The following is a 26,586-nucleotide window of genomic DNA, read 5'->3' on the forward strand; positions in this document are numbered from 1 at the left end:
CACCTCTTCCTGCTTATTACCTTGACTATAGCTTTTTTCAACTTGTCATTCTTTATAATAAAATACTAAATTTTAAGGTCATTAATTGACAGTAGAAAAGGCGGATTTAACCCCCAAGTAAGGGTTATAAAGCTTCTGTGGACCAATAACGAGTCTAACTCAGTGCATTCTGTTTGCACATAATAAAAAAGGGGGAAAATAAATAACATCTACGTCAAAGAGATGACCAAATCGGAATTTCCCGACCCAGACTTCCAAACAACTACGAAGCAAAATTTTGGAATTTGGCCGAAGCAAGGGGAAAAAATTGTTGGCCTGTACTGGTCGACAGACTTAGGGGGGCTTTTTAGGATTAATCCGTGCACAAAACCCATTCGAATTCGATTCAGTTTGTTGCACTGTTTGCATCTCCTCCTTTAAATATATGTTTCTTCCCGAGTCGCAGCAGTTCTAGTAAATGATTTTAAATTAACGCGTGTCAGAGAGATGAAAGATGGTATGGTAATGAGGATACTAGGAAGCTCCCCAGGCACTGCAGCCTTCTGGCTTATTGTACTTTCCTAGTAACTTAGTTCAGTGCAATAGTATGTGAAGGTGAAAGATGGTACGATATCCTTTTATTGTACAAATCGAAAATGTTTAGTGCGTGTGTGTACGGATTCGAGCGTTTCTGTTATATCACTCAATGGTGAACACCTTTGTCACAAGAAGTGAAGAGTTGTGTGCTACTAGGAAAAGGAAGGCTTCAGAAGAAAATTTCAGCCAAGCCCCCATAAATTACTCGGCATGGAATTGGCTTCATCTTCTTCTATCGCATCCATGCCACATTCAGACTTCAACGAGGTAGTACGAGGAAAAGTCACACAGTCAAGACACAACTGTTTGAATTCAGGATACCGTATTTTCCTACGATAAAAATTTTTCCATCTCAATTCACGAAATGGTATGCCAATTTTCACGGCTAAACAAGACAGTTGTTGAAGGATTCCGAGCATGTTATTGTTGATGGAACCTTTACCTGTTCACCTAAATTTTTCATGCCCATATTGCAGTTCAAGTGGCATTGTCACAGTGTCAGTGTTTCAGTGTCATTCGGACCCTCTGTAAGCCAAGGTACAAGAGGATAAAGGAAAATAAAATACTAAACAAACGTTACGAATAGGTAGGTAAATGGCTGAAAAAGTTTTTTTGCGCTGAATCTTTAACCCCCAACAAACGTGTATACCACGTTCATATCATTGATGACCGATGCACCTATAGAAGTGATGGAATTCGGTTATGCCAACACGATTACATAGAAGAAGACTGCGCCTCTCTTCAACAAATATGCGCTTCAACCCCACCGAATACCAACATGCCAACTACCAAAATTGTAGAATCATTTCACGCAAAATAACTGCCAATTCTATGCATCCCATCCGCCAGTCATCAAATTTGAAAATCGTGAGTATTAAAAACTGTGAAAACCCGATGAAAAGACGGAGTCGTGAGTTAATTGATTTTTTGAACACAACCTGGAATAAGTTTAAAAGAAACATCACAGACAGCAACGTGATGAATAGCTCGGTGAACTTTCAAAACGTCAACTAAATCCTGACGAAGACGAGTGAATTAGTGTTAAGAAGAATCCATTGTGTCATAACGCAGGCTGAAAAAAATACACTTCAAAAAATTACATGTTTATTGTTTCATTCAAAATTTAATAAATTTATTGTATTCAGTAGCTTGAAAACTGAGTTGTCATTTGATTTATCCATCTGAGTTTGCCATCAGCTGTTGAGTCCAAACGGGTTCAGTAATCAACTCGTTGGTCCAACCCACATCCTCGTTATAAGGAGGTCGAGGCAACAGGTCACACGTTTTTCAAGTTCAAAACACCTTTTATTATCGATTTATTTAAAAACTTCCAAGCAAACAACGCGCATACATATTTACTAAGAAAGATTGATCCGAAATTGACCGGACTGAAGACACCGGTAGAGTTCGGCCTCTCCCTGCTTATATCCTTCACTTCACACTACCTGACATTCTTTAGTCATTGTAGCAAAACAATTATCCTCTGATTCTACTATTTTCTAATTAAACGCAAAGGGGTTTTTTCCGTCAAAATCAGATACGAATGCGTCTTGTCTTACCCTGTTTATAACCATCATCGCAGACAATTTTTCAGACAGATTGTAACAGGTGTTTACCACGTTTTACTTTTTCTCGCTCTTGTTCAAAAATTGAACGTGTCAACGTCTCGCCTCTCCCTGTTTATATCCTTGATTGCAGGCCAACTGACTATAATCGTTTTGGGTCAATTTGTCCGCACGTCAAAAATCAAGAGTACAATTATTAGTCTCTCCTGTCTTTCTATCGAATCATACAGTTTAATAAAACTTTTTATGCAAAAAGTTTTTTTTTGTTATGAACTTAAGGATTAAGGCCTCACCCTGCTTATAACCCTGACTTTGGACCATTTTCAGCCGCGTTTAGGGTAATTTCTGACAGGATTTTATGGATATGTGTGAAGAGGTTTAGCACGTAGTATCCTTTTGAATTCTGTTGTAAATATTTATCCAGTCATCGTCTCGCCTCTCCCTACTTATATCCTTCATTTCGTGCCAACTGACTATAATAGTTTTTGTTCAATTTTACCCCATTTTAAAAATTAAAAATATATTTATTCTTTCACGTCTATAACTTGTTTAATAAAGCTTGTTATGCAAGGATTGGGTTTCGAACACAAAAACTATAGCTTCTCCCTGCTTATAACCCTGTCGTCGAACGATTTTTCATCGTTAGGGCGGCTATAATTTGTACACTATCTGCCCCACATAACCATATGAGTGAAAAGTTTTATCACGTCTTACTGAATCATGTTGTACAAAGGGTGTCATCGTCTCGCCTCTCCCTGCTTATAACCCTGACGTTGGATTATTTTTGAGTGTATTATTTATATATTTCAGTACTTCGTGCCTCAGATTTTATCAATATGTGTGAAGGTTTTTACCACGTCGAGATTTTTTCTAAATCCTGTTGTAAACCCGAACATTCAGCGGCTCAACTCTCCTTGCTTATATCCTTGACTACGTGCACTTGATATTCTTTGACTGTCAATTTGAGCTTAGTGAAAATGGCGAATTAAATTAGTATTTGGCATTCGCTTTTTGAGTGAACTACAGGTTTTTTGATCTTATTAACTCGAAAACGATCAACCTGATACCTCGCCCTCCTTATAACCCAGGCCATGAAGGTGTTTTTTCTACCTATAATACAATTCAAAGGTTGTCTCAAAATAAATGCCTTGTGTAAATTATTACTTTCATTATTAAGATTAAATTAAATAATGAAAAGTCCAAGTCAAGGTGATAAGCAGGGAGAGTCGAGTAAATTCTCGACTCGGTAAAATCAACATTTGAGAATTAAAAAATCAATTAGTGATGTTTGTATTTTAACTTATTATTCGATAAAACTATATATAAGGTTTTTGTTGTTTTGAATTTAAAAACAAAAGCATCGCCCTGCTTATATCCTTGACTTTGAATCCTAGCGTAGGACTGTTTATAAGCGTCACTATTTAGCTTTCTTTTTGTCAGAATTTGATCGAATAAAGTTTAATTTAGGTTGGTTTCTTATTTATTTTATTTTATTTTTACGCATCCGTGTACCGTGCAGGTAAAACGAGATTACATCGTTCCAAACGGAGAAAAACGGAAAGCGGAAGTGGCTCAAGAAGGGGGACAGTATCGTAAAATTACACATCAAGTTCGGATTAGCGAGGGACAATAAAAAATATATAATTAGGAGAATAAAAAGAAGAAAACACAAGAGATAAAAACGAAAGTAGTGGGGGCAGCGTCAAGTTAAAAAGCCGGCTTTTTCCCTCCAGTAGCAGTTGTGGAGCAACGTGAGACTGTCCTTGTCCACATGTTGAACGGCCTCATGAACTGCCTAAACGGAAGAATGGTCCAAAATGAAGACGAAACGTGAGTAAATTGCATAATTTTAATAAGAATGATGGCGTGAAATTTTAACTTTGATCGAAGGGAGCGATGAGATACAAAGACACAACGATAAACTAACAACTGCCCAAAATTTAGGAAAATACTTACATTTTAAGTGTTCGATAAAACACAATTTTTAAAAATAATAATGATCAGAGGATTCAATTAAGGATAATTTTAAAATAAAACTCCAAAAAGTATGTTGGGACCACAGAATTTGACACAACTTTGCTAAGTTAAAAATGATATTCTTGTATTTCAATAAATGCAATTACAAGAAATCCAGCATAAAAAGAACATAAATGGGATTTATGTTTCTTTTGGTAAAACAGCGAAGCTAAGCAAACCAAGACATGTTTACGTAAAGTTTCTTCTGTAACTTTTACATAAACAAATAACAACACAAATAAATTCATATAAACAGTTTTCTATTGCCATCATTTCAATTTCAAAAAATAGACGTTTAAATACGTGTTTAGTTTTATCAATCGAAATACAAAATTGTCCACAATGTGTAGTTTCTTGACAATCGTTAAAATCCTAAGACGTCCAAACATGACAAAACTTTGCCAAATTTAGAAATCATGTTGGTGAATTTAAAAGATATGTTTAACATAAGTCCAGGATAAAAATATGAAGAAGCAACGATAAATCAAATTTGTCTCTTGAAAACCAACGAAACTAAATGATCCCCGGCAAGTTTAGATAAAGGTAATTACTACATACACTAAAACAAATTTCAAGTAGTTTTTATTGTCACCATTTTATTTCCATATACAAAATTAACGCTTTAAAAATATTTTTGTCAATAGAAATAGAAATCTGTCCACAATCTGATAGTTTTTTGGCAATTGTTAAAAATTAAGACGTCCAAACTTCACAAAACTTTGCCAAATTTAGAAATCATGTTGGTGAATTTAAAAGATATGTTTAACATAAGTCCAGGATAAAAATATGAAGAAGCAACGATAAATCAAATTTGTCTCTTGAAAACCAACGAAACTAAATGATCCCCGGCAAGTTTAGATAAAGGTAATTACTACATACACTAAAACAAATTTCAAGTAGTTTTTATTGTCACCATTTTATTTCCATATACAAAATTAACGCTTTAAAAATATTTTTGTCAATAGAAATAGAAATCTGTCCACAATCTGATAGTTTTTTGGCAATTGTTAAAAATTAAGACGTCCAAACTTCACAAAACTTTGCCAATATTTAAAATCGTTTTGTTGAATTTATAAAAATGTATTTAAAATAAATCCAGGATAAAAAGAAGAAGCATCAAAGTTAAACCAAATTGGTCTCGTGAAAAACAGCGAAACTAAACGATCCCCGACAAGTTTAGATAAAGTTAATCACTACATACATTAAGACAAATTATAAGCTGTATATTATTGTTGAAATAACGTTTTAAAAATATTTTTGCCCATAGAAATACAAATTTGTCCACAATTTGATAGTTTTTTGACAATTGTTAGAAATTAAGACGTCCAAACTTGACAAAACTTTGACAAATTTAAAAATCATGTTGTTGAATTTAAAAAATGTATTTAAAATAAATCCAGGATAAAAAGAAGAAGCATCAAAGTTAAACCAAATTTGCCTCTTGAAAAACAGCGAAACTAAACGATCCCCGACAAGTTTAGATAAAGTTAATCACTACATACACTAAAACAAATTTCAAGTAGTTTTTATTGTCATCATTTTGTTTGCATATACAAAAATAACGCTTTAAAAATATTTTTGTCAATAGAAATACAAATCTATCTACAATCCGATAGTTTTTAACAATTGTTAAAAATTAAGACGTTCAAAGTTCACAAAACTTTGACAAATTTAAAAATCATGTTGTTGAATTTAAAAATGTATTTAAAATAAATCCAGGATAAAAAGAAGAAGCATCAAAATTAAACCAAATTTGCCTCTTGAAAAACAGCGAAATAAACGATCCCCGAAAAGTTTGGATAAAATTACATACTATATAAATTAACACAAATTATAGCGGTTTTTTATGGTTCGTATTAATTTTTTTAAAATATACAATAGTAACGCTTTAAAAATGATTTTTATCAAAAGAAATACAAACTTGTCCACAATATAACAGACTATTCAAAACCAACATCTCTGAAATTCACACGACTTGTTTAAGTTAAGTTGCTTCTATAAATTTTAGATAAATAATCACGTACATGAAAACAAATTATAAAACGTTTTCTATTGTTATGATTTCTTTAAAAAAAACATTAGACAAATAGACAAAATTGCCAACAAACTGATAGTTTCTTGAGATTTTTTTTCTTGATGACTGCTAAATTCTAATACTACTGAACTACACACAACTTTGCCAGGTGTTGAACTATAAGTTATTTATAAGTAAACCAGAACAAAACGTAAAACACAAATCAGGTCTACAAAAACAGGGAAACTAAGCGATCCAAAAAATGTTTAGATACAGTTACACTTACACCACACATTAAGGCAAAATATAAACGGTTTTACATTGCTACTATTAATTTTTTAAATCTACAAAAATTTCGTTTTATTTATTTATATTTTTAAGGAAATACAGATTTTTCACGTTCTAACAGTTTCTTGCGACTGTCAAAATCTAAGACTTCTGAACTTCACACAACTTTCCCAAAATGCTGTATTACAGGATATATCTTTACAAATAATCCTGGATATTTTTTTTTTGCAATCGGTCAGAGTTACTTTCCTCTTGACTAACAGCAAAATTAATCGATCGATGTTAAAATCCTGGCGAGCCTTTAAACCAATCTGTTGTTATACATCCTATTTGTAAACACAGGATGTAATTCACAAAAACACCAGTAAATTGTTAAGAAAATAATTCATAGAAAAGGAGATTGTAAATTCAACAATAATTCTTTTTATGGCCATAGAAGGGCCTGGAAAACTCGTAAATTGGAAAAGTAAGAATTTTTTTCAGTTTATAGTCTACAACGGATCGCTGTGATTGATCACTCACGTTTTTTCTTACCCTATCTTACCTGAACTTAGAACCAATCTGTTCTTATACATCCTTTTTCTAAACACAATAGTAAATTGTTAAGGAAATAATTCATAAACAAAGAGATTGTAAAATCAAAATTAAATTTTTTTAATGGACATCGAAGGGCCTGTAAACACGTAAACGGAAAAAGTAAGAATTCTTTTCAGTTTATTGGCTACAAAGGATCGCTGTCATTGATTAGTCACATTTTTTCTTACCCTGTCTTACCTGAACTTAGAAACAATCTGTCTTTTACATCCTGTTTGTAAACATAATAGTAAATTGTTAAGGAAATAATTCATAAACAAAGAGATTGTAAAATCAAAATTAAATTTTTTATGGACATTGAAGGGCCTGGAAAACTCGTAAATGAGAAAAGTAAGAATTGTTTTCAGTTTATTGTCTACAAAGGATCGCTGTCATTGATCAGTCGCATTTTTCTTTCCCTATCTTACCTGAATTGTGTCGCATACATTGTTTTTAAAAAGTGATGGCATTTGTACAACTTGCAATATTATAACTAAATAAGGCAGGTTGAATTCCCTTTCGAGCTTCAAATATATAACCTTTATCACAAGATTGTAATTTTATCTTTATGTAAGGTATTTGTTGAAATGAAAGTTAGCGTCACGAGCGGGATTCGAACCCACGACCTTCGTCGGCTAAATACGCCGCTGCTCTGACCACTTGAGCTATCGTGACTGCGATCCACTCGGACACTGACTTCCCATCTCAACCCCTCTTTTTGAATTTTCCCTCCTTTTTGCCATTTTTCAAATGCCGTGTAATCAGGATTCGATTCACGATAGCTCAAGTGATAGAGCAGCGGTGTATTTAGCCGAAGGTCTTGGGTTCGAATCCCGCTCGTGACGCTAACTTTATCATTTCAACCAATACCTTACATAAAGATTAATTAATTGAAGGAAGTTATTTGGTCCATGGGATCACGAAAAATAATTGATTTGTAATTTTACTTAATTTTATTCAATTATAGAGTGTACATGAAACAATCACAATATTTGGTGCCTATGGTGCCAAATATAACTTAAACAAAAGTAAAAAAATCCTAGTCCAACTAATCGTAGGGTGTCGAAAATGAGGGGCCAGAACCACTCAACAATTCTTTTTTCACATTATTCTCAATTATAATTCCATGGGATACTCTGGGAGTTGAACCATTTCCTCAAAATTAATTGTAAAATCTATTTTCTACCAAAAATTTTAGATTGTTCAACTGGGTTCGTTTGTCTGTCTTTTAACGCGCCACAAGTTTGTTTTTAGGAAAGGGTAACAGGGAAACTAGCATATTTCTCGAGGGAATTTTTAAACCCAGTCCACCTTGACGAGAATTCACGATTTTTTGTTTTAATTTTATTTATAAAAGGCAAATTTTCTCGTCTAGACGGCATCTTTTGTTTATTTACTGTTGTTTGCCATTTGTTGCCAATGAGACGTGTAATTTTTATCGTGAATTTGATTACGACATTGACAATAATATTATGACAAATTTGATTAGGAAAATTATAAATGAATGAATATTTTTTATTCGTGAACAAGTTTACATTTTGTTTGGATACGTCATATTTTACATCTTTAAGTATTTTCATTTTATTATTTTACATTGTTTCAACCTCTGCGTTAAAAAAATTCATTCAGAGTGTAAAATGGGTTGTTTTGTAGCCATTTGCAAACACTTTTTTTAAAGACCCCCCGGTAATCCATTACAGTTCGTGGTCCGATTGACCAATTAACTTTTTTCAATTAATTAATCTTTATGAAAGGTATCGGTTGAGATAAAAAGTCAGTGTCACGAGCGGGATTCGAACCCACGACCTTCGGCTAAATACGCCGCTGCTCGACCGCTTGAGCTATCGTGACTTCGATCCACTCGGGCACCAACTTCTCATCACAACCTCACCTCTCGAATTTTGAAAAACGGCAAAAAGGAGGGAAAATTCGAGAAGTGAGGTTGAGTTGAGAAGTTGGTGTCCGAGTGGATCGAAGTCACGATAGCTCAAGTGGTAGAGCAGCGGCGTATTTAGCCGAAGGTCTTTGGTTCGAATCCCGCTCGTGACATTTGCGGGTAATGTTATATATGTACAGGTCTTTGTACAGAATGGATAAGACAACTTATTTTTCGCTCTAGTATTATCTTCACGTACATAATTTACGTATATATAATTTACAATGTTTTTCTTAGTATACAATAACATGGTATGAAAGTACAGGTTTATCACAGTCATAAATTTCTATTTACAAAAGACTAATCAACAGGACTCTTTCCTTTTCAAGTAGAACACTATTCTTACACATCTTTTTTGAATAACGAGGACGTCTTTTACATGAGAACTGGACCCCCACACTAGTAACCCATAGCTCGTGACTCCTTGGAAAAGTGCAAGTAATACAATGGCAACTTGCAGGCTCGAAAGGCACGAGAAAGCAATGCAAGCATGAAGAACAATAACGCGTCAAATTGGATTTCTTGGTATAAATGGTATTTCATATGTAAGAATGTAGTGAACATTTTCTCATTCTTCACATTCACACCCTCTCTGCATGTCACTCTCTGTCATTTACACTTTCTCCCCCCACTCCCGCTCTTTCCCTTCTCTTCTCTCCCTCGCTCTATCTTTCTCTTCTCTCACTCCCTCTCTCCCGCTTACTATTCTCTCTCTTCCTCTCTCTCGCTTTCTCTTCTCTCTCTTCCTCTCTCTTCTCTCTTACTCTCTCTCTTTCTATTCTCTCTCTTCCTCTCTCTCTCTTTCTATTCTCTCTCTCCTTCTCCTTCTCTTCTCTTCTCTCTCTCTGTCCCTCCTTTTCTCTTCACTCTCCCTCCCTTTCTCTTCTCTCTCTCTCTTTCTATTCTCCCTCTTTCTCTTCTTTTCTTGCTCTCCCTCTCTCTCTCTCTCTCTTTCTATTCTCTCTCTTCCTCTCTCTCGCTTTCTCTTCTCTCTCTCCCTCTCTCTCTTTCTATTCTCTCTCTCTTTCTCTTTCTCTTCTCTTCTCTCTCTCTGTTCCTCCTTTTCTCTCCACTCTCCCTCTCTTTCTCTTCTCTCTCACCCCTCTCTCTCTCTTTCTCTTCTCTCTCTCTCTCTTTCTCTTTCTCTTCTCTTCTCTCCTCTCGCTAATGCACCCACTCTTACAACTCTTTCTTTCTCAATCCCTCACTCCCTCTGACTTTCTCTGCGCTGTCATTTCTTTATCTATCTATCTAGCTATCTATGCCACTCTATCTATCTCACTCTCTCTCCCCCTCTCACTCACTCTCTCTCTCTCTCTCTCTCTCTCTCTCTCTCTCTCTCTCTCTCTCTCCTATTTAGGTTTATAAAGCGTATTTGGAGGTCCGAAGTTTCGAATGTAATGTACAATATTCTGCAAGTGCCTTTAATCAGTTTTCTAGGAATAGAAATGACGATAATTTGTATAAATCATGTTTTTGTATTGTTGTTAAAGCGCACATTAAGAGAATTTAATTCTACAACTTTATGTTAATTTTAAAGAAACGTTTCGAGATATTTGCAAAAATAAAATGAAACATGTTTATTTCAGTGGTAAAAGTTTTTGACGCCGCATTTAATTTTGATGACTATTTCAGTTACGTTAAGATCTGGTAGGAATGTTTGGGACCAACCTGTATATATATTTATATGTATTTTAAACTTTATCACTGTGATTTAGTGGCCATTCATTCCACTACAAAGATGCAATTAGCAGGACATTTGTCAGGCAGACTACCTAAAGACTTAATCGTATTTACTATGTTACTGATAAATATATAACTAATTATGATACGTGTCGGATCGTGAGATTTTTGAAATTTTTGAATTTTCCAGCAAAAGCATAGACAGGCTATTTCTAACAGCTCTTTTCTAAACCTGATTATCTTTATAATTTTAATCCATGAGGTTATTTCGAGGTAGTTACTAATCGTTCTGATCTGCGCAAACACCGCACCCACAATCTTGAAGATAATGGCAACTCGGTCTTGTTTTATTGTGTAATTCGGACGAAAGGAAGGACGCCGAATTCGCGTCGGAAATTAATTCACACGTTTTCCCATTTATTTGCATAGTTTTCAAAATTCCTGAAATGACAAATTCATGGCTGTCGGGTTTGGCAAAGCGGATATTCTCAGTTGTGTTGTGATAACCCCACCTCCCACAACACACATTCTAAATCATTTTATTTCCCCCAGCCGGATGATTTCGGTTCGTTCAACAAACAAAAACGTGTGATAAAATCCAATATCAACGTCTCGCCTTTACATGAGTCGAGATACAGCCGATTTGCATAAGCCTCACGCCAATTATACGCATGGATGATTATTACGATAGATTTGCGTTGATAACGCTGACGTAAAAAGTTATTTGCACATATTCCTAATAATTAGAGTTATGAGTAGTTAGATAGGTTTCTAGATGATAGATAGGTAGATAAATAGTTAGATATATAGAGATAGAGATAGAGATATAGATAGAGATAGATAGATAGATAGATAGATAGATAGATAGATAGAGAGAGAGAGAGAGAAGATATAAAGATAGATAAATAAATATATAAATAGACAGATAAATAGGGATAATGATAAAGATCGATATGTATGTTTATTAGTTATTTATATACATATATATATATATATATATATATATATATACATATATCANTGAGAGAGAGAGAGAGAGAGAAAAGAAAAAGAGAAAGAGAGTGAGAGAGAAGAGAAGAGAAAGAGAAAGATAGAGAGAGAGGTAGAGGGATAGAGAGAAGGGAAAGAAAGAGAGAGAGAGAGAGAGAGACATCGGATAGAGAGTGATTAATTGAGAAAAACGAGACTTCAAGAATGAGTGAGTTAGCGAGAGAGTGAGAGTGAGAGAAAAAATAAAAATATGTAGTAAGAGTTTGACTGTAAGTAATGAATAAGAGACAGACTGGCATTGAAAAAGAGAAAGAGGGAGCCGCAGGAGGAGAAAGAGAAATTTAATGCGATAGAGAGTAGATAATGTTTGACGAAAGTGTGTTTGATAAGAGAGCAGAAATTTTATACAGAAAGAGACGGATAAAAATAAGATGTATAAAATGCGACATAGAGGAAACAAAAACAATTTAAATAGTAAAAATGAATATCGTTTTATTTAAGAAATCTCGCAAATTTCGGTCGTGAACTACCTATCTTACAATTAACGGGAGAAATAAAGTGAATGAGAGAGAGTGAGAAAGAGAAAAACCAGACAGACCAACATATAAATGGATAGATAGATAGATAGATAGATGGGAAGAGAGAGAGAGGGGGGGGAGAGAATAGATTTGGGTAAAAGAGAGTATGGGAAAGAGATAAAAAAATTTATTTACAAACATATATTTATAAAGAAAGAAAATTAAACAAAGTGAAAGAAAGACGACAGAAAAATAAAGAGCGAGAGAAAACCACTGATAGAGAAAGAAGGAGACAGAGAGTGACAGATAAATAAAACAAAGTGAAATAAAATTGGAGAGAGAGGGAGTGAGAGAGAGAATAGATTATTTGGGTAAAAGTGAGTATGGGAAAAAGATAAAAAAATTTATTTACAAACATATATTTATAAAGAAAGAAAATTAGACACAGTGAAAGAAATACGACAGAAAAATAAAGAGCGAGAGAAAGCCACTGATAGAGAAAGAAAGAGACAGAGAGTGACAGATAAATAAAACAAAGTGAAATAAAATTGGAGAGAGAGAGAGAGTGAGTGAGTGAGAGAGTGAGAATAGATTAATTGGGTAAAATGGAGTATGGGAAAGAGATAAAAAAATGTATTTACAAACATATATTTATAAAGAAAGAAAATTAAACAAAGAGAAAGAAAGACGACAGACAAATAAAAAGCAAGAGAAAGCCACTGATATAGAAAGAGAGAGACAGAGAGGGAAAGATAAATAAAACAAATTGAAACAAAATTGGAGAGAGTGAGAGAGAAGGAGAGAGAGAGAAAGAGAGAGAGAAAGAATGAATAGATTATTTGGGCGAAATTGAGTATGGGGAAGAGATAAGAAAATTTACTTACAAACATATATTTACAAACAAACAAAATTAAACAAAGTGAAAGAAAATGAGACCGAGAGACAAACAGAGATCGTAGAGAGGGAGAGGACGCAGTGACAGGCAAATAAAGAACGAGAGAGAGCCACTGATAGAGAAAGAGAGATACATAGAGAAAGGCAAATAAAACAAATTGAAATAAAATAGGAGAGAGAAAGAGAAAGAATCGAAACTGCTTAAGTAATACAGACATGAAAAAATACTTTAAAAAGCACAGGTATAAATAGACAAACAGGTATCTATCTCACAAGTATACCAAATTAACTAATAGTTGAATTTTATCTATTTGGAAAAGGAGTAACTTGCAAGTTGTAGTCCCACCAGGATAGGTGGAATTTCAACGGGACCACAGATAAAAATATTTCATCCCTTTCTTGGCCCTTCCCGCCTTAGGGTACGGTCAGGGTCCGCTGGTATGAGATCTCCCTTGGATAAAGGAGGTGGATGGGGAAAAAGTATAAATAGGTAGAAAATATTTAAGAGAGAAAGAAACAAAAAACTACATGCTTAAAAGAGAGAGTGTGTGTGTGAGTTCTGTCCACAGGATTCTTGTCCACTCCTGAATCCAAAACCTACAGGCAAAACCATTTTTATTTCAAGTACGTGTTCATTTTAAAGGAAATTAAATTCTCTACAACTTTTACTGTTTTAATTTTTTCAAAAAGGTCAATAGTTTTTGAGAAATTTGCTAAAATATTGGGAAAAACATGTTTTTAAGCATAAAAATAGTAAAAAATAAACTAAGCTCTTTTGACGATTCATACTTAATTTAATACTTAGATTCTAATAAGTACAATACAATTTTACATACAATACGAATACAATTTTTATTGATATAACAAGTTTTCAAAGGATAAACTATCCAACTCGTCTCAGATAAAAAACAAAGGAGTAGTGGAATTATTATCCGGATAAAAAATTGAATAATTTATAATTTATCATTTAATTTGGAATATACAATGAGCGATAAATTTATAATAACAACGTTACATCTTATATAACTGTTTCTGACGCAACATGCCCGTTCTAATAAAAAGTTGTTGTTTAGTGTAATAAAATATATAATTTTTCTGACAGATAAACAGTTTTAGTTATAATATCACTTAGGTTATGTTTTCCTGAGAAGTTTTTACACCAATTTTTCCAAAATAATTGTATATTATGTGTGGTGATTAGTAACCGTTAGCCAATGATTATTTGGAGATCGTGAGGTGCGGTATGGTGTGACATAGATTTTAGAAAAACATTTTCTTTATCGTGCCAACGTTTCGATCTGTGCTGAGATCATCTTCAGGGTTCAAAGTGTTTGTTTTTCGTGGAAATGTGTCATTCTTGTCTGTTGTGGCACTCTCAACACGACAGACAAAACAAATACTTTGAGCCCTGAAGAAGATCTCAATAAAGATCGAAACGTTGGCATGATAAAGACAACATTTTTCTAAAACCTACTTCACACCAGACCTCACGATCTCCACATAACCATTGTATATTATATTAAGAATCATGAGTGCAGGGGTTTGTTCCTTTTTCGAACCTTATGCACTCCGTGGCATCCCATGAATTTCAAGCACGATCTTTCTTCCATTTTTTTGCATTTTCTTCTTCCAATTGAATCGCGTTACGTAACTGAGAGGAATGCACGCTTGAGCTGATTGCATCCTGTCAATTGAGGAAGGGCGGTGGTTTTTATTTATAGAGGGAGAGGGATTTTGTTGTAGAGGCCGGCTGGAAATCAGGGGGCTCGTCTGGTTCAAGGACTACTCCTTATTTAAAATGCTAAAGACCCACAGACACAGTTTCCTTCATTCCCCTTAACGGTTAAAAATAGGTAAGAAGTTAATAATAATAAAACATAAAACAAGCGTACGATTTTTTATTGCTTTCCACTACGCCATTCTACTTTATAATAGTATAAAACACTTTTGTGTCGAGGTTCTCTCCTTTCTTTCAGTTTATCTTTCCACAAACCTAATTAGGTTCGAACACACCATTGGTGAGAATGTACCTGTTCAAATACGTACGTTTTACAGTACAGCCTACTAATTTTAACTTTACAAGCTCTATTGATAATTTAGTCTACAACCAATTTTATTATGTGCCTCTTACGTACTTTTACATATAGTTTAAAACGTCTAAACTTTTATGGGAGAACCATAAAGCATTCAACAGTTGTGAGATTTTACTTACCGATGTCGTCATTCAAAACTTATGAAATTTCATTGGCTATTGAATAAATCGTAAACTTATAAATATGTACGTACTTTTTATGATTTGTTATAAAAACATTACTAATTATTATGCCTTATGTGTGTAAGTAAGTTAATCTAATTGCATAACTTTTATTTTATGTACGAGCTCTATTGATAATTTAGTCTAAAAACAATTATTTTATGTGCTTCTTACATACTTTTTCATATCATTTAAAACACCCAAACTAGAAATGTGGACCCACGGAGTCACCCGCTGCTGTGAGTTTTTATTTACTAATGTCATCATTCAAAACATGAAATTTCATTGGCTATCAAATAAACCATAAACTTATAAAAATATGTACGTACTTGTTATGGATTTGTTACAAAAATACTGATAATTATTATGACTTATGTGTACAAATACGTTTATCTAATTTCATAAATTTTATTTTATGTTTACGAGCTCTATTGATAATTTAGTCTAAAAACAATTATTTTATGTGCTTCTTGCATATTTTTTCATATAATTTAAAACACCCAAACTAGAAATGGTGGACAGTTAAGTCAACCACCGTTGTGGGCTGTTACTTATCGATGTCATCATTCATAACTTAGAAAACTTCAATGGGTATTTTACTATCCATAAACGTATAATATTTACGTAGGTATCAGTTATAAATTTTGTACAGAAAGTATGATAATTGTTAGACTTTACTTAAGTCTAATGTAAGTTATAAATCATGATTTTTATTTTAAGTTTACAAGCTGTGTTGATAATTTAGTGTAAAAACAAGTATCTTGTATGTTTCTTATATACTTTTATATACAGTTTAAAATGTATAAACTTTGATGGCTGGACTACTAAAACATCAACTCCTTTGAGTTTTCACTTACCGCTGTAATAATTAATAACTTACGAAATCTCATTGGTTATCAATTAAATCATAAACTTATAACTATTTACATACCTGAGATAATTTTGACAAAAATATTGGTAACATTATGCTTTACGTTGAAAAATGTAATGTAGCGTATGAAATACGTTTTTCATTTTAGGTTTTTAAATTAAGAAAATTTTAGGCTTACAAGCTCTATTGAAAATTTAGTCTGGAACCAATTGTCTTATGTCCTTCTTACATACTTTTACAAATAGTTTAAAAGTCTAAAATTTTATGGCTGGACTACTAAGCCATCAACTGCTATGAGATTTTAGTTAGGGATGTCTTAATTCAAAACTTAATTTATTGGCTATTAAATAAATCATAAATTTATAAATATTTAGTCTCTGATCTACCTTTTATATATATTCTGATCATTATTTGCCTTTGATAGTATAAATGTACTGTAATCTATTATTTATGATTTTTATTTAAACTGTCAAGCTCTATTGATAATTTAATCTTGAAATAATTATGTTATGTGCTTCTCACATACTTTTACATTTAGTTTAAAACGTATAATTTTTTACCAACCACTAAGCCATCAACTGCTGTGAGTTTTTACTTACCAATGTCATCATCCTTATTGAAACTTGAGAAATTTCATCGACTATTAAATAGATCATTATTTACAAGAATTGACTAATCTTCATCATCTACTATTATTCTGAACATCTGGATGATTTTACTGCTCTCTGTTCAAACCTGAATGACACATCCTTTATTATTTTTATTTAAATTTTACAAGCTCTGGTGATAATTTAAACTGAAAGCATTTATTTTATGTTCTTCTTTCACACTTTTATATGTAGTAACGATGCAACTTTGAAAGGTTGACCTTTAACCTATCAACTGCTGTGAAGTTTCGCGTACCGTTTTCATAATTTAAAACGTGATATTTGCCCTTAAATTTTACTTGTGGGTACTTTTTTATATTTCACTGAGAAATCTGATTCACGATTTGGTGGGATTTTAATTACTTAATTTGATTTTACAGGTGTTCCTATGAATCTGTGAAAGAGATTTCCACCTACTTACTCAGCAAAACAAAAATCAGGCCTAAACTCGGCCTGATATGTGGCACTGGAATGGGTAAGCAAACTTTTCTTGTGCGTCTGCACCAAAATAAAAAAAATCGAACAGAACTTTTATAATTTGTACATGCTATGTGTTATCTTTTTCATATATTTTTTCGAATCGCGTTTTTACAGGCGCCGTCGCCCACCTTCTTCAGAACACGAACGAATTCCCGTACGAGTCAATTCCCAACTTTCCTAAGTCGACGGTCCACGGTCATGCCGGAAAACTTATCTTCGGCTTTATAGGATCAGTGCCGATCATGTGCATGCAGGGACGAGTCCACTATTACGAGGGCTACTCCCTTACAAGGGTGAGTCTGAAAAAAATTTAAATTTTAGATGAACTTACTAGGCAGACTTCATGTTAAAATTGCTAACAATCCAACATTAACATAACTCATGCTTGGCGATTTATAAAAAAAAAATCGCAAGAATATAAATGCGATTGTAAGTTTTTAGAGTAGTTCATGCTAACCAGGTTAAACTTCTTTTACGTTCTTCTTATCCTATAAATTTTTTAATACGATTCGATTATAAGATAGCGTTAATCAAGATTCAAAGGCCTCGGGTTATCGTTTTGCTGAAACCGGCTGATATTTTTTCGCTAAATTAACCACTGTCACTTCATGGCGAAGAGATTAAAATTGATCAGCTTCCGTTTTAATCCGCTATCGGCCTACCTAATTCGAATGATGAGGCGAGGCAGGCGGTAAATAATTTGAGGAAAAGCGATACGGTTTCAAATTAATACGAAAGGGAAAATCTTTAACTTTTTGGTTTATGAAAGCGACAAACCATTGTAAAAAATTGTTTAAACAAGCGTAGAAGTAAAGGAAGGAAATGGTGTAATAATGTGCTTTACTAATTTATTTGTAGATACAAATGTTAAAATAACAATACAAAATTCGTCGAGATATACAGCACCACATAAATCAATTTTATTTCAAGTTTACAAGCTCTATTGATCAAAAAGGTTTTAACCAGTTATCTTATGCGCTTCTTATACACTTTTTCATATAGTTGAAAGCGTCCAAACTTTAAAGGGTGGACCAGTCAACTATCACAAGCTGTGTAGTTGAACGTAACAATAACCTAATTCAAAACTTAAGAAATCTCGTTGACCATTTTCTAAATTTTTGTATTGTTTATAATCTAATTAAAACATTGATGATTCCTTGTCCTACATGTATAAGTACGTAAATCTATAGTTTCTATTTGCATAAAATGACGTTATTATTTTAAGTTTACAAGCTCTATTGATCAAAAAGGTTTTAACCCGTTATGTTATGCGCTTCTTATACACTTTTGCATATAGTTGAAAGCGTTCAAACCTTAAAGGGTGGACCAATAAGATATCACAAGCTGTGTAGCTGAACTTAATAATAACCTAATTCAAAACTTAAGAAATGTCAGTGACCATTTGCTAAATTTTTGTATTGTTTATAATCTAAGTAGGAACATTGAGGGTTAGAATATTCTACATGGGTATGTACGTAAATCTATAGTTTCTATATACATAAAACCTCTTTATTATTTGAAGTTTACAAGCAGTATTAATAATGAAATGAGACACCAATTATCTTATGTTCTTCTCAAACACTTTTGCTTGTATTTTAACACTTCCTAATAAAAAATGTTGACCGTTAAGTCGTCAACTGCTGTGACCTTTCATTTAACGATCTCAAAATTCAAAACTTAAGAAATTTCCTTGGCTATTAACTAAATCATAATCTTATAGCCGTTTACATGCCTGTTATTATTTTTTATAAAAATAATGAGTATCATTATGCCTTACTTGTAAACATTTGTTAATCTATTGTAACATATACATTATTATTTTTGATTTAGGTTTACAAGCTCTATTGATGATTTAGTCTGACAGTAATTATTTTATGTGCCCCTTACAAGCTTTTACATGTAGTTTAAAACATCACAATTTTGACAGATGGACCAATAAGCCATCAACTGCTTTGAGCCTTCACTTACCGAAGACATAATTCAAAACTTAATAAATCTAACCGGATTAGATTAAATCATTAACTTATAAATATTTACGTACCTTTTATAATTTTTACCAAAATATTGATAATTATTAAGCTTTACGTTAAAAATGTATAGTAACGTATACAACATGATTTTTATTGTACGATTACAAGCTGTATAGATTATTTAGTCTGAAAATAATTATCTTACGCTCTTCTTACATATTTCTACATGTAGTCTAAAAGTTCTAAGCACAAATGTTGTACTGTTAAGTCATCAACTGCTTTGAGGCTTTACTTACCGATGTCATAATTCAACACTGACGAAATTTCACTGGCTATTAACTTAATTATAATCTTATGAATATTTACTTAACTGTTTTCATTTTATACCTAAATATGAATAATTATTATGGCTTATCTGTTATAAATGAAATGTAACTAGTCTAAATTTTTATTGTAGGTGATTTTTATCGTGTTATACATATTTACAAAAATATTGATAATTATTATTATACCTTATGTGTATAAATATATAGATGTAATGTCACGATTTTTTTTAAGTTTAAGGTATATTAATAATTTAATCTGAAAACCATTTCTTATGCGCTTCTCTTATACTTTTATGTACAGTTTAAAACTAAACTAACTTCTGTGAGCTTTGACTTAACGATGACCTTATACAAAGCATTGTCTTATATAAAGCTTCCAAGTTCTATTGATAGCAAAGTCATTGCCCAATTAACTTATATGCTTCTTACTTTTAGGTTTAAACAGCGTTTTCCTTTCAAAAAAAAAGTACAAATTTATCCCATGGTTATGAAATCAATCGGTTCTACTTAGCAGAAGGAGTTGTCCAAGCATATCAATCTGCCTTTGTGTTGTCCAAAATAGAAATATCATCTAGTTGAAGTTTTTACTGAAAATTATCAAGAAACTCGCCTGATCAGGCTTTTTTTAAAAATAATTTAACAGTTCAAGAAAAAATTGAATTAATAAATCACTAAAATCACTTTAATCGCGTGTTTTTTCTCGTGGTTTACACAATTAATTTGATCCATTAATAAAGGTTTAAGTGATATAAGGATCATTGATATTTTATAATAGTGTGTTATAAAAAAATATGATTATGGATTTTTTTTTATTTGTTGACAGTATTTATAGTCGGTAGCTTGGAATAAAACACTTAGAATTTTATGGTTTCTGATAATTTCTCGGCCGGTTTAAGCATTCAAAAGGTTATCAGGAGGAAAGAAAACAGTTCATAAAAATTATATCACCTTCCTCCCTAATTGTAAAACTTTTTAATTGGTGGAGGTGTAATTATCTATAATGACAACCGGCGATCATCATGAGCCTGAGTAACTTTCCATTTGGAAAGGGGGAAAAAAGAAAAAAAAGGTCAGAACCGTAATCGTCGATAACGCAGTATCTTTTTATCGGGGTTCGCTTGTCAAAACATATTTTTCTGAATCACAAACGTCACGGGTCTGTTTTTGTGAAAGGGTTGGGATTGTGTTACGTAAGGAATGAAATTTTAGGAGTCTGCATAAGAGCAAAAAAAAAATTTTTTTAATCTTATAAGGAAGATTAAGTAATAACGTGTATCTTGAAGACTGATGAGATGTCAAGCTAAGTCAAAAAAATTTAATAAGCCAATTTCTCGTTCATCCTCAATTTGAGCCTTTCATAAAAATTAAAATAACAGGCTAACAAGTTTTTCCTTTTTTTTAGTGTGCTTTGCCAGTGAGGGTGATGAAAATGTGCGGCGTGACACACATAATCATGAGCAACGCTGCAGGGGGTGTCAACGCAAATTACAGCCCAGGTGATATCATGCTCATGAAGGATCATGTCAATTTCCTGGGTTTCGGGGGTGTCAACCCACTCAGGGGAACCAACGACGAAAGGTGATGGAACAATTTAAATTTCAGCATGTTCGAAAATGTGTTCAGGCTGTCGTTAAACAAAATATGTCGAGTCACTGAATTTAAAGTGTTGATCTTGAAGCTTCTTTTCAATTTGATAGGATTCATCATGTTTTGTTTACAGATATTCTACAGAAAATCATTAAGCATAAAGAGATTATATGTGTTAAAATTCTGCCCACCTATTGCTTTTGTTTGTCCTAATTTTCTTTGTATATACAGACACAAGCTCTTTTAATAATTTAATCTGCAACCAATTATCTTACGTGCTTCTTACGTACTTTTACATATAGTTTAAAACGTATAAAACTTTGAAGGGGTATCACTAAGCCATCAACTGCTTTGAGCTTTCACTTACCAATATCATCATTCAAAACTTATGAAATCTCATTGGCTATCAGTTAAATCATAAATTTACAAAGATATTTACTATTACCTGATTTACTTTTTACAAAAATATTGATAATTATTATGCCTTGACAGTATAAATGAAATATAACCCATTATTCATTATTTTTATTTAAAATTAACAAGCTCTATTGATAAGGTAGTCTATAACCAATTTTATTATGTGCCTCCTACATACTTTTATATATAGTTTAAAATGTCTAAACTTTGTTTGGTGGACCACTAAGCAATCAACTGCTTTGAGCTTTTACTTACTGACGTCATAATTCAAAACTTAAGAAACCTCATTAGCTATCGATCATAAACATATAAATATTTACACACCTGATAAAAGTTTTACAAAAATATTAGTATTTATTATATCTTGACAGTATAAATGTAATATAACCTATTATTCAAGATTTTGATTTAAAATGAACAAGCTCTATTGATAAGTTAGTCTATAACCAATTTTATTTTATGCCTCTTAACTCTCTTATATAGTTTAAAACTTCTAAACTTGGATTGGTGGACGAGTAAGCCATCAACTGCTTTGAGCTTTTACTTTCCGATGTCGTAATTCAAAAAGTGAGAAATTTTATTTACTATTGATGAAATGATAAACTCATAGATATTGATTTAACAGCCAATTCCTTTTGTACAAAAATATTGATAATTATTATGCTTTGGGATATACACGCATATAAATCATAGTTTTTATTTAAATTTTATAAGCTCTATTGATAATTTAGTTTGTACCTAATTGTGTTATGTGCTTCTTATATAAATTAGGTGGGGCCCACGGTTTGTAGCTTTGAATAAGGCATACTCGGCCGAGATAAGGAGTATGGCGAAGAAGGCCGCCGCCGAGCTTGGGATGAACAACGTCCACGAGGGTGTCTACGCCCTGGTCGGCGGTCCAAATTTCGAAACCGTCGCGGAAATCAGACTACTGAGACAACTCGGTGTCGATGCTGTCGGTAAGAAACCATTTTCCCAATGGAATTGAATTTTTTTTTAAACATATAATTTCCAGGTATGAGCACCGTCGGCGAGGTGATAACTGCTCACCACTGCGGCATCGTCGTCTTCGCCTTCAGCCTCATAACAAACGCATGCGTCTGCGACTACGTGACCAACGAAATGCCCAACCACGAGGAAGTCCTGGAACACGGGAAGAAAAACGAAAACCAAATCAAAATGTGGATCACAAAACTGATCGAGTACATTTCAAAAGAAATGCCGAAAACATAGTGTATCAGAGATGAGCCGAGTGTCAAGGATATCCCTGTTATCCTCCAAAGTTGGAAACGTGATATTTTAAGATAATAGTGCCTTATGGATTGTAAATAATGTTACACCATTTTCTTCTTTCCTATTTTATTTTCAAACAAAAACTACCATAACTACTTAATATATTTGTTATTCTGTAATATACAGTAGTATTTATTAATTACTATAGTTTCCATTCCTGCTTTTTATTTTGTGTCCCAAAAAGATACACGGGACCTCGCCTCAGCTGACTTTCAACACTTCAATACTGTAGAGAAGCTCACCCATCATCCACTCATGCCTTTAAGAGTCGTAAATTTTTTGTACCGTCTTCATTTATCTCTTTAACTTTTATCTTCTAAAATTAACACAGAAAAAGAGATAAATCATGCCATGATTCATGCAAATATCCCGAGAGAGTGTCAAAACGCCCTCTGAACTTTTCACACTCATCGATTCGTTGTTGACTTTTTTATTTATGTTTGAGGTGGGTGTGAATAGTTTACTACATTAGATAATTATAATTGCATCAATGCCATACTTAAAAATAACACTCAAATGTCATAATAGTTTAAAAATTAAATAACAGTCGAATTTACTGTTTGTATTGTTACATGGACACATTTAATCTTTATGAATTATTTGCTTTGATGTTGCATCTTTAATTTGCACGCTTTAAATATGAAACCTTTTTCCCTTTGAGAAAAATTAAACAGGAATTTTGGCGCGAGCGAAACATCGCCGACTTTTTGCAGCATTACATAAAGACAGTGATAAATACAAATTTCATGGCCAACTACACGGAACAGGGTTGCTGACAAAATGGCTCTATGGGTTTCCCCTGTCGTCAAAATAACTACAGGGAAGTCCCTTCCTCAGAAACTGCCATTATCACACTTCTGACTGTTGCCTCACTGCTACTAAAGAAAATTCAAGAAAAAGGAAGAAATCACAAGGCCAAGCCAATACCCAAAATATTTTGCGAAAAGATTTATCACAAAAAGTCGTAGATCCTCACTAATCTGGTCAACAATGTCTTATACTAGGTTATTTTCCCACTCTCTGGAAAAATTCTAGTGTTCTCTGATTCTGAACCCTGCCAAATTAGTCTCTAGCCCAAACAGCTACAGGCCGATTAGTCTGCTTAGCATGCTAAATAATGATTTCCAAAGAATACTGTTAGCTAGGTTCAATCGTCATTTAGATCCAGTAAGAGCAGTTTGGGTTATGGTTAGGGCTTTCTACTACCGCCCAATTAGCTTATTGATTACCTATCTGGGGCGTTTAACCGACGAAAGCACATTGGCTTGGTTTCGATGGACATCCAAAAAGAGTTCGACACAGTTTGGCATGCGGGAGTGATAAGCGTGCTAACAGAATACAGCTTACCCCCATACCTCATAAAAATCTTCAATCATATTCGAAATTTCGAATCTCTCTCAAAAAAATCCTGTCTCAAAGTTGTGTCGCATCTGCTGGTATCACTCTCGGATCTGTAAATTAGCCTGTTTCTTCTCAATGCAATACCAAAACCTATAGATCGCAGACTGGCCTTGTACGCCGATGACATTGCAATCTACACTTCGCCCTGGAGAGTGGATACAATAGCCAGTTGACTTACAAAGGTCATGTATTGACAGGTTCTGTGATAAATTGAGGATTAAAATAAATCCTACAAAAACGGAGCTTATCCTCTTTACAAAGCGCCGGCCTGTGTTGTATCCGCATGTCGAATAAGGAGGCCGGATGTCTTGGTCTGCTACTGTTAAGTACCTTGGAGTTATACTTGACGCTAATGTCGCCCATGCAAGGGATAGAGTGAATAAAGTCAAAGCTGCTTTACATGCTAAACTGTCCCCAGTAAACAGACTTCTTTCCAAAAAGTACTGGTCTGACCAATGGATGTTGTTAATGGATACTGGGAAGACGAGTCTGTGCTCCCTAGGCACAGTCTTCTGGATTATTTTACCTGGTCGTACCAATGCTCTATGCTTGTCAAGGCGTTTGACATCACGCTACAAATTACGCCTGGTGACCTCATCACCCCGCCACACCAGTTAAACTGTTATATCTTGAATAAAGAATTTAAAAAATTGTCCTAATAGGTGTTTTCTGCTGCATATGGTCAGAAAATATCAAACTAAGATTTCAAAAAAGGGGAATACGTTAAACCTTAAAAGAGGTTCATAGTTTTGAACGACAGGTGATTCGAAAATATCAAACTAAAGACAAACGGAGAATGGTCAAACGGCAGCTCTCAAACCTAGCAGACCTACAGGCAATTGCTGATGCCAACGAGATGATGATAATAGGTGAGCCATAAATGCTGCCTTTAAATAAAGTACGATGCCAACGTTCAACTGCTCCGTTTGCCTGGGGATGGTAAGCTGTGGAGCGATTTGTTCGTTTGTTGTTGATTTTTTGTCTAATTATTATGGATAGGCATAGGGATAGGGATAAGAGAGGCGGCCACAAGGCCTACTGCACCTCGACCTAAATAGATCTATGTGCTCCTCTGTTAATTATAACTCACTGGCCAGCTTCAGGCTATTAACCAGCCTCCACAGCTTTGACAGCGGTTCCTAGGTGTAGGATCTTGCTTGTAGTTTTTCTTGTCCTAGTTGCACCTACATAGACTTCACAGAAACATAAAATGTGTTCTGCGGTCTCCTCCTCTTCTTGGCAGTATCTGCACTGTGTTTCTTCTGTCTGTACTCCTAACCGGTGCATGTGCTTTTTTAAGTGGCATTGCTCTGTCAGAAGTACAACCAGAATTCTGGTTCGGTTGCGGTTGCCTTCCAGGAATTCTTTTGTAAGTTTTGCGGATGGTCCTTCTATGAATCTCTTCTCGTGCATCATACCTGTGATATTGTAATACTAGGTTTTGGTCAGGCTGCTAGGTCGCAGAAGGGTTCTGGGCCCATCGAGTCCATGTTGGCTCCCTTTTTGGCCAACATGTCAACCTTTTCGTTGTCTCTATGCCCCGAATGTCCAGGGACCCATGCCAGGGTCAGGTCGTTAGTGTCGCTGACTTCCGTCAGGGCCTCCATGCGTTTCCGAACACTCTTTGCCTTCGCCTCGCATGAGGCTAAGGATCTGAGAGCTTGCGTGGCTGTCAGAGAAAATGGCTATCTATTCCTAGACTTTTTATTTCTCTGGCGCATTTTTCAATCGTTATGATTTCAGACTGGAAAACTGTAGCATACTTGTCTAGGTTTACCGCCAGTTCGGTTTTGGGGTTCATCCCGAAGACCCCCAGCTCCCGTACCCTTGTCGGTTTTGGAGCCGTCGGTATATCAGTAGGAGCCTTTAGTATTGTTTTCTTGGCCCATTCTTCCCGTTCTAGTATCAGTACTTTTTACTTTTTGGTGAAGTTGTACTTTGGAGTAGTGGCATCAATTGGCATATCTAGAATGGCATCTGCCGGTATCTCCTCCCTCAGTTTCCAATGTTTATTCACATGGCCTATCCGAGCAGATGGTTGTCCATTTATGATCCTGTGAGCTGTGCTCTGGCTTCTCCTTGTATTAAAATGTGAAGTGGTGGGAGGTTTAACAAAACTTCCAGGGCCGCAGTAGGCGTTGTGCTCAAAGCACCAGTGACACTACGGCACGCTTGTCTTTGGGTGACTTAATTAAGTCGTTCCAGATTTAGGCACTGAATGGATGATCGGTACCTTGGGTGATGACGAGTTTCCTTATACCCAAACAGGACAAATAATAATTGTTCA

At 34.1% G+C, this 26,586-nt stretch overlaps 1 protein-coding gene across 1 annotated transcript; it reads left to right on the forward strand.

Annotated features, from left to right (window-relative positions):
• The first annotated feature begins 3,852 nt into the window (after window positions 1-3,852).
• LOC106671151 (purine nucleoside phosphorylase) lies at window positions 3,853-22,955 on the forward strand. Its single transcript, XM_014402019.2, has 6 exons — window positions 3,853-3,971; window positions 17,206-17,300; window positions 17,420-17,598; window positions 21,004-21,179; window positions 22,377-22,564; window positions 22,621-22,955. Exons 1-6 carry the CDS (start codon window positions 3,913-3,915, stop codon window positions 22,836-22,838), a joined length of 915 nt encoding a protein of 304 aa, XP_014257505.1. The 5' UTR covers window positions 3,853-3,912; the 3' UTR covers window positions 22,839-22,955.
• Window positions 22,956-26,586: the final 3,631 nt, after the last annotated feature.

The sequence above is a fragment of the Cimex lectularius genome, unplaced genomic scaffold, assembly GCF_000648675.2.
Source record: "Cimex lectularius strain Harlan isolate CLEC.00 unplaced genomic scaffold, Clec_2.1 scaffold39, whole genome shotgun sequence".
Taxonomy (NCBI): Eukaryota; Metazoa; Arthropoda; class Insecta; order Hemiptera; family Cimicidae; genus Cimex; species Cimex lectularius.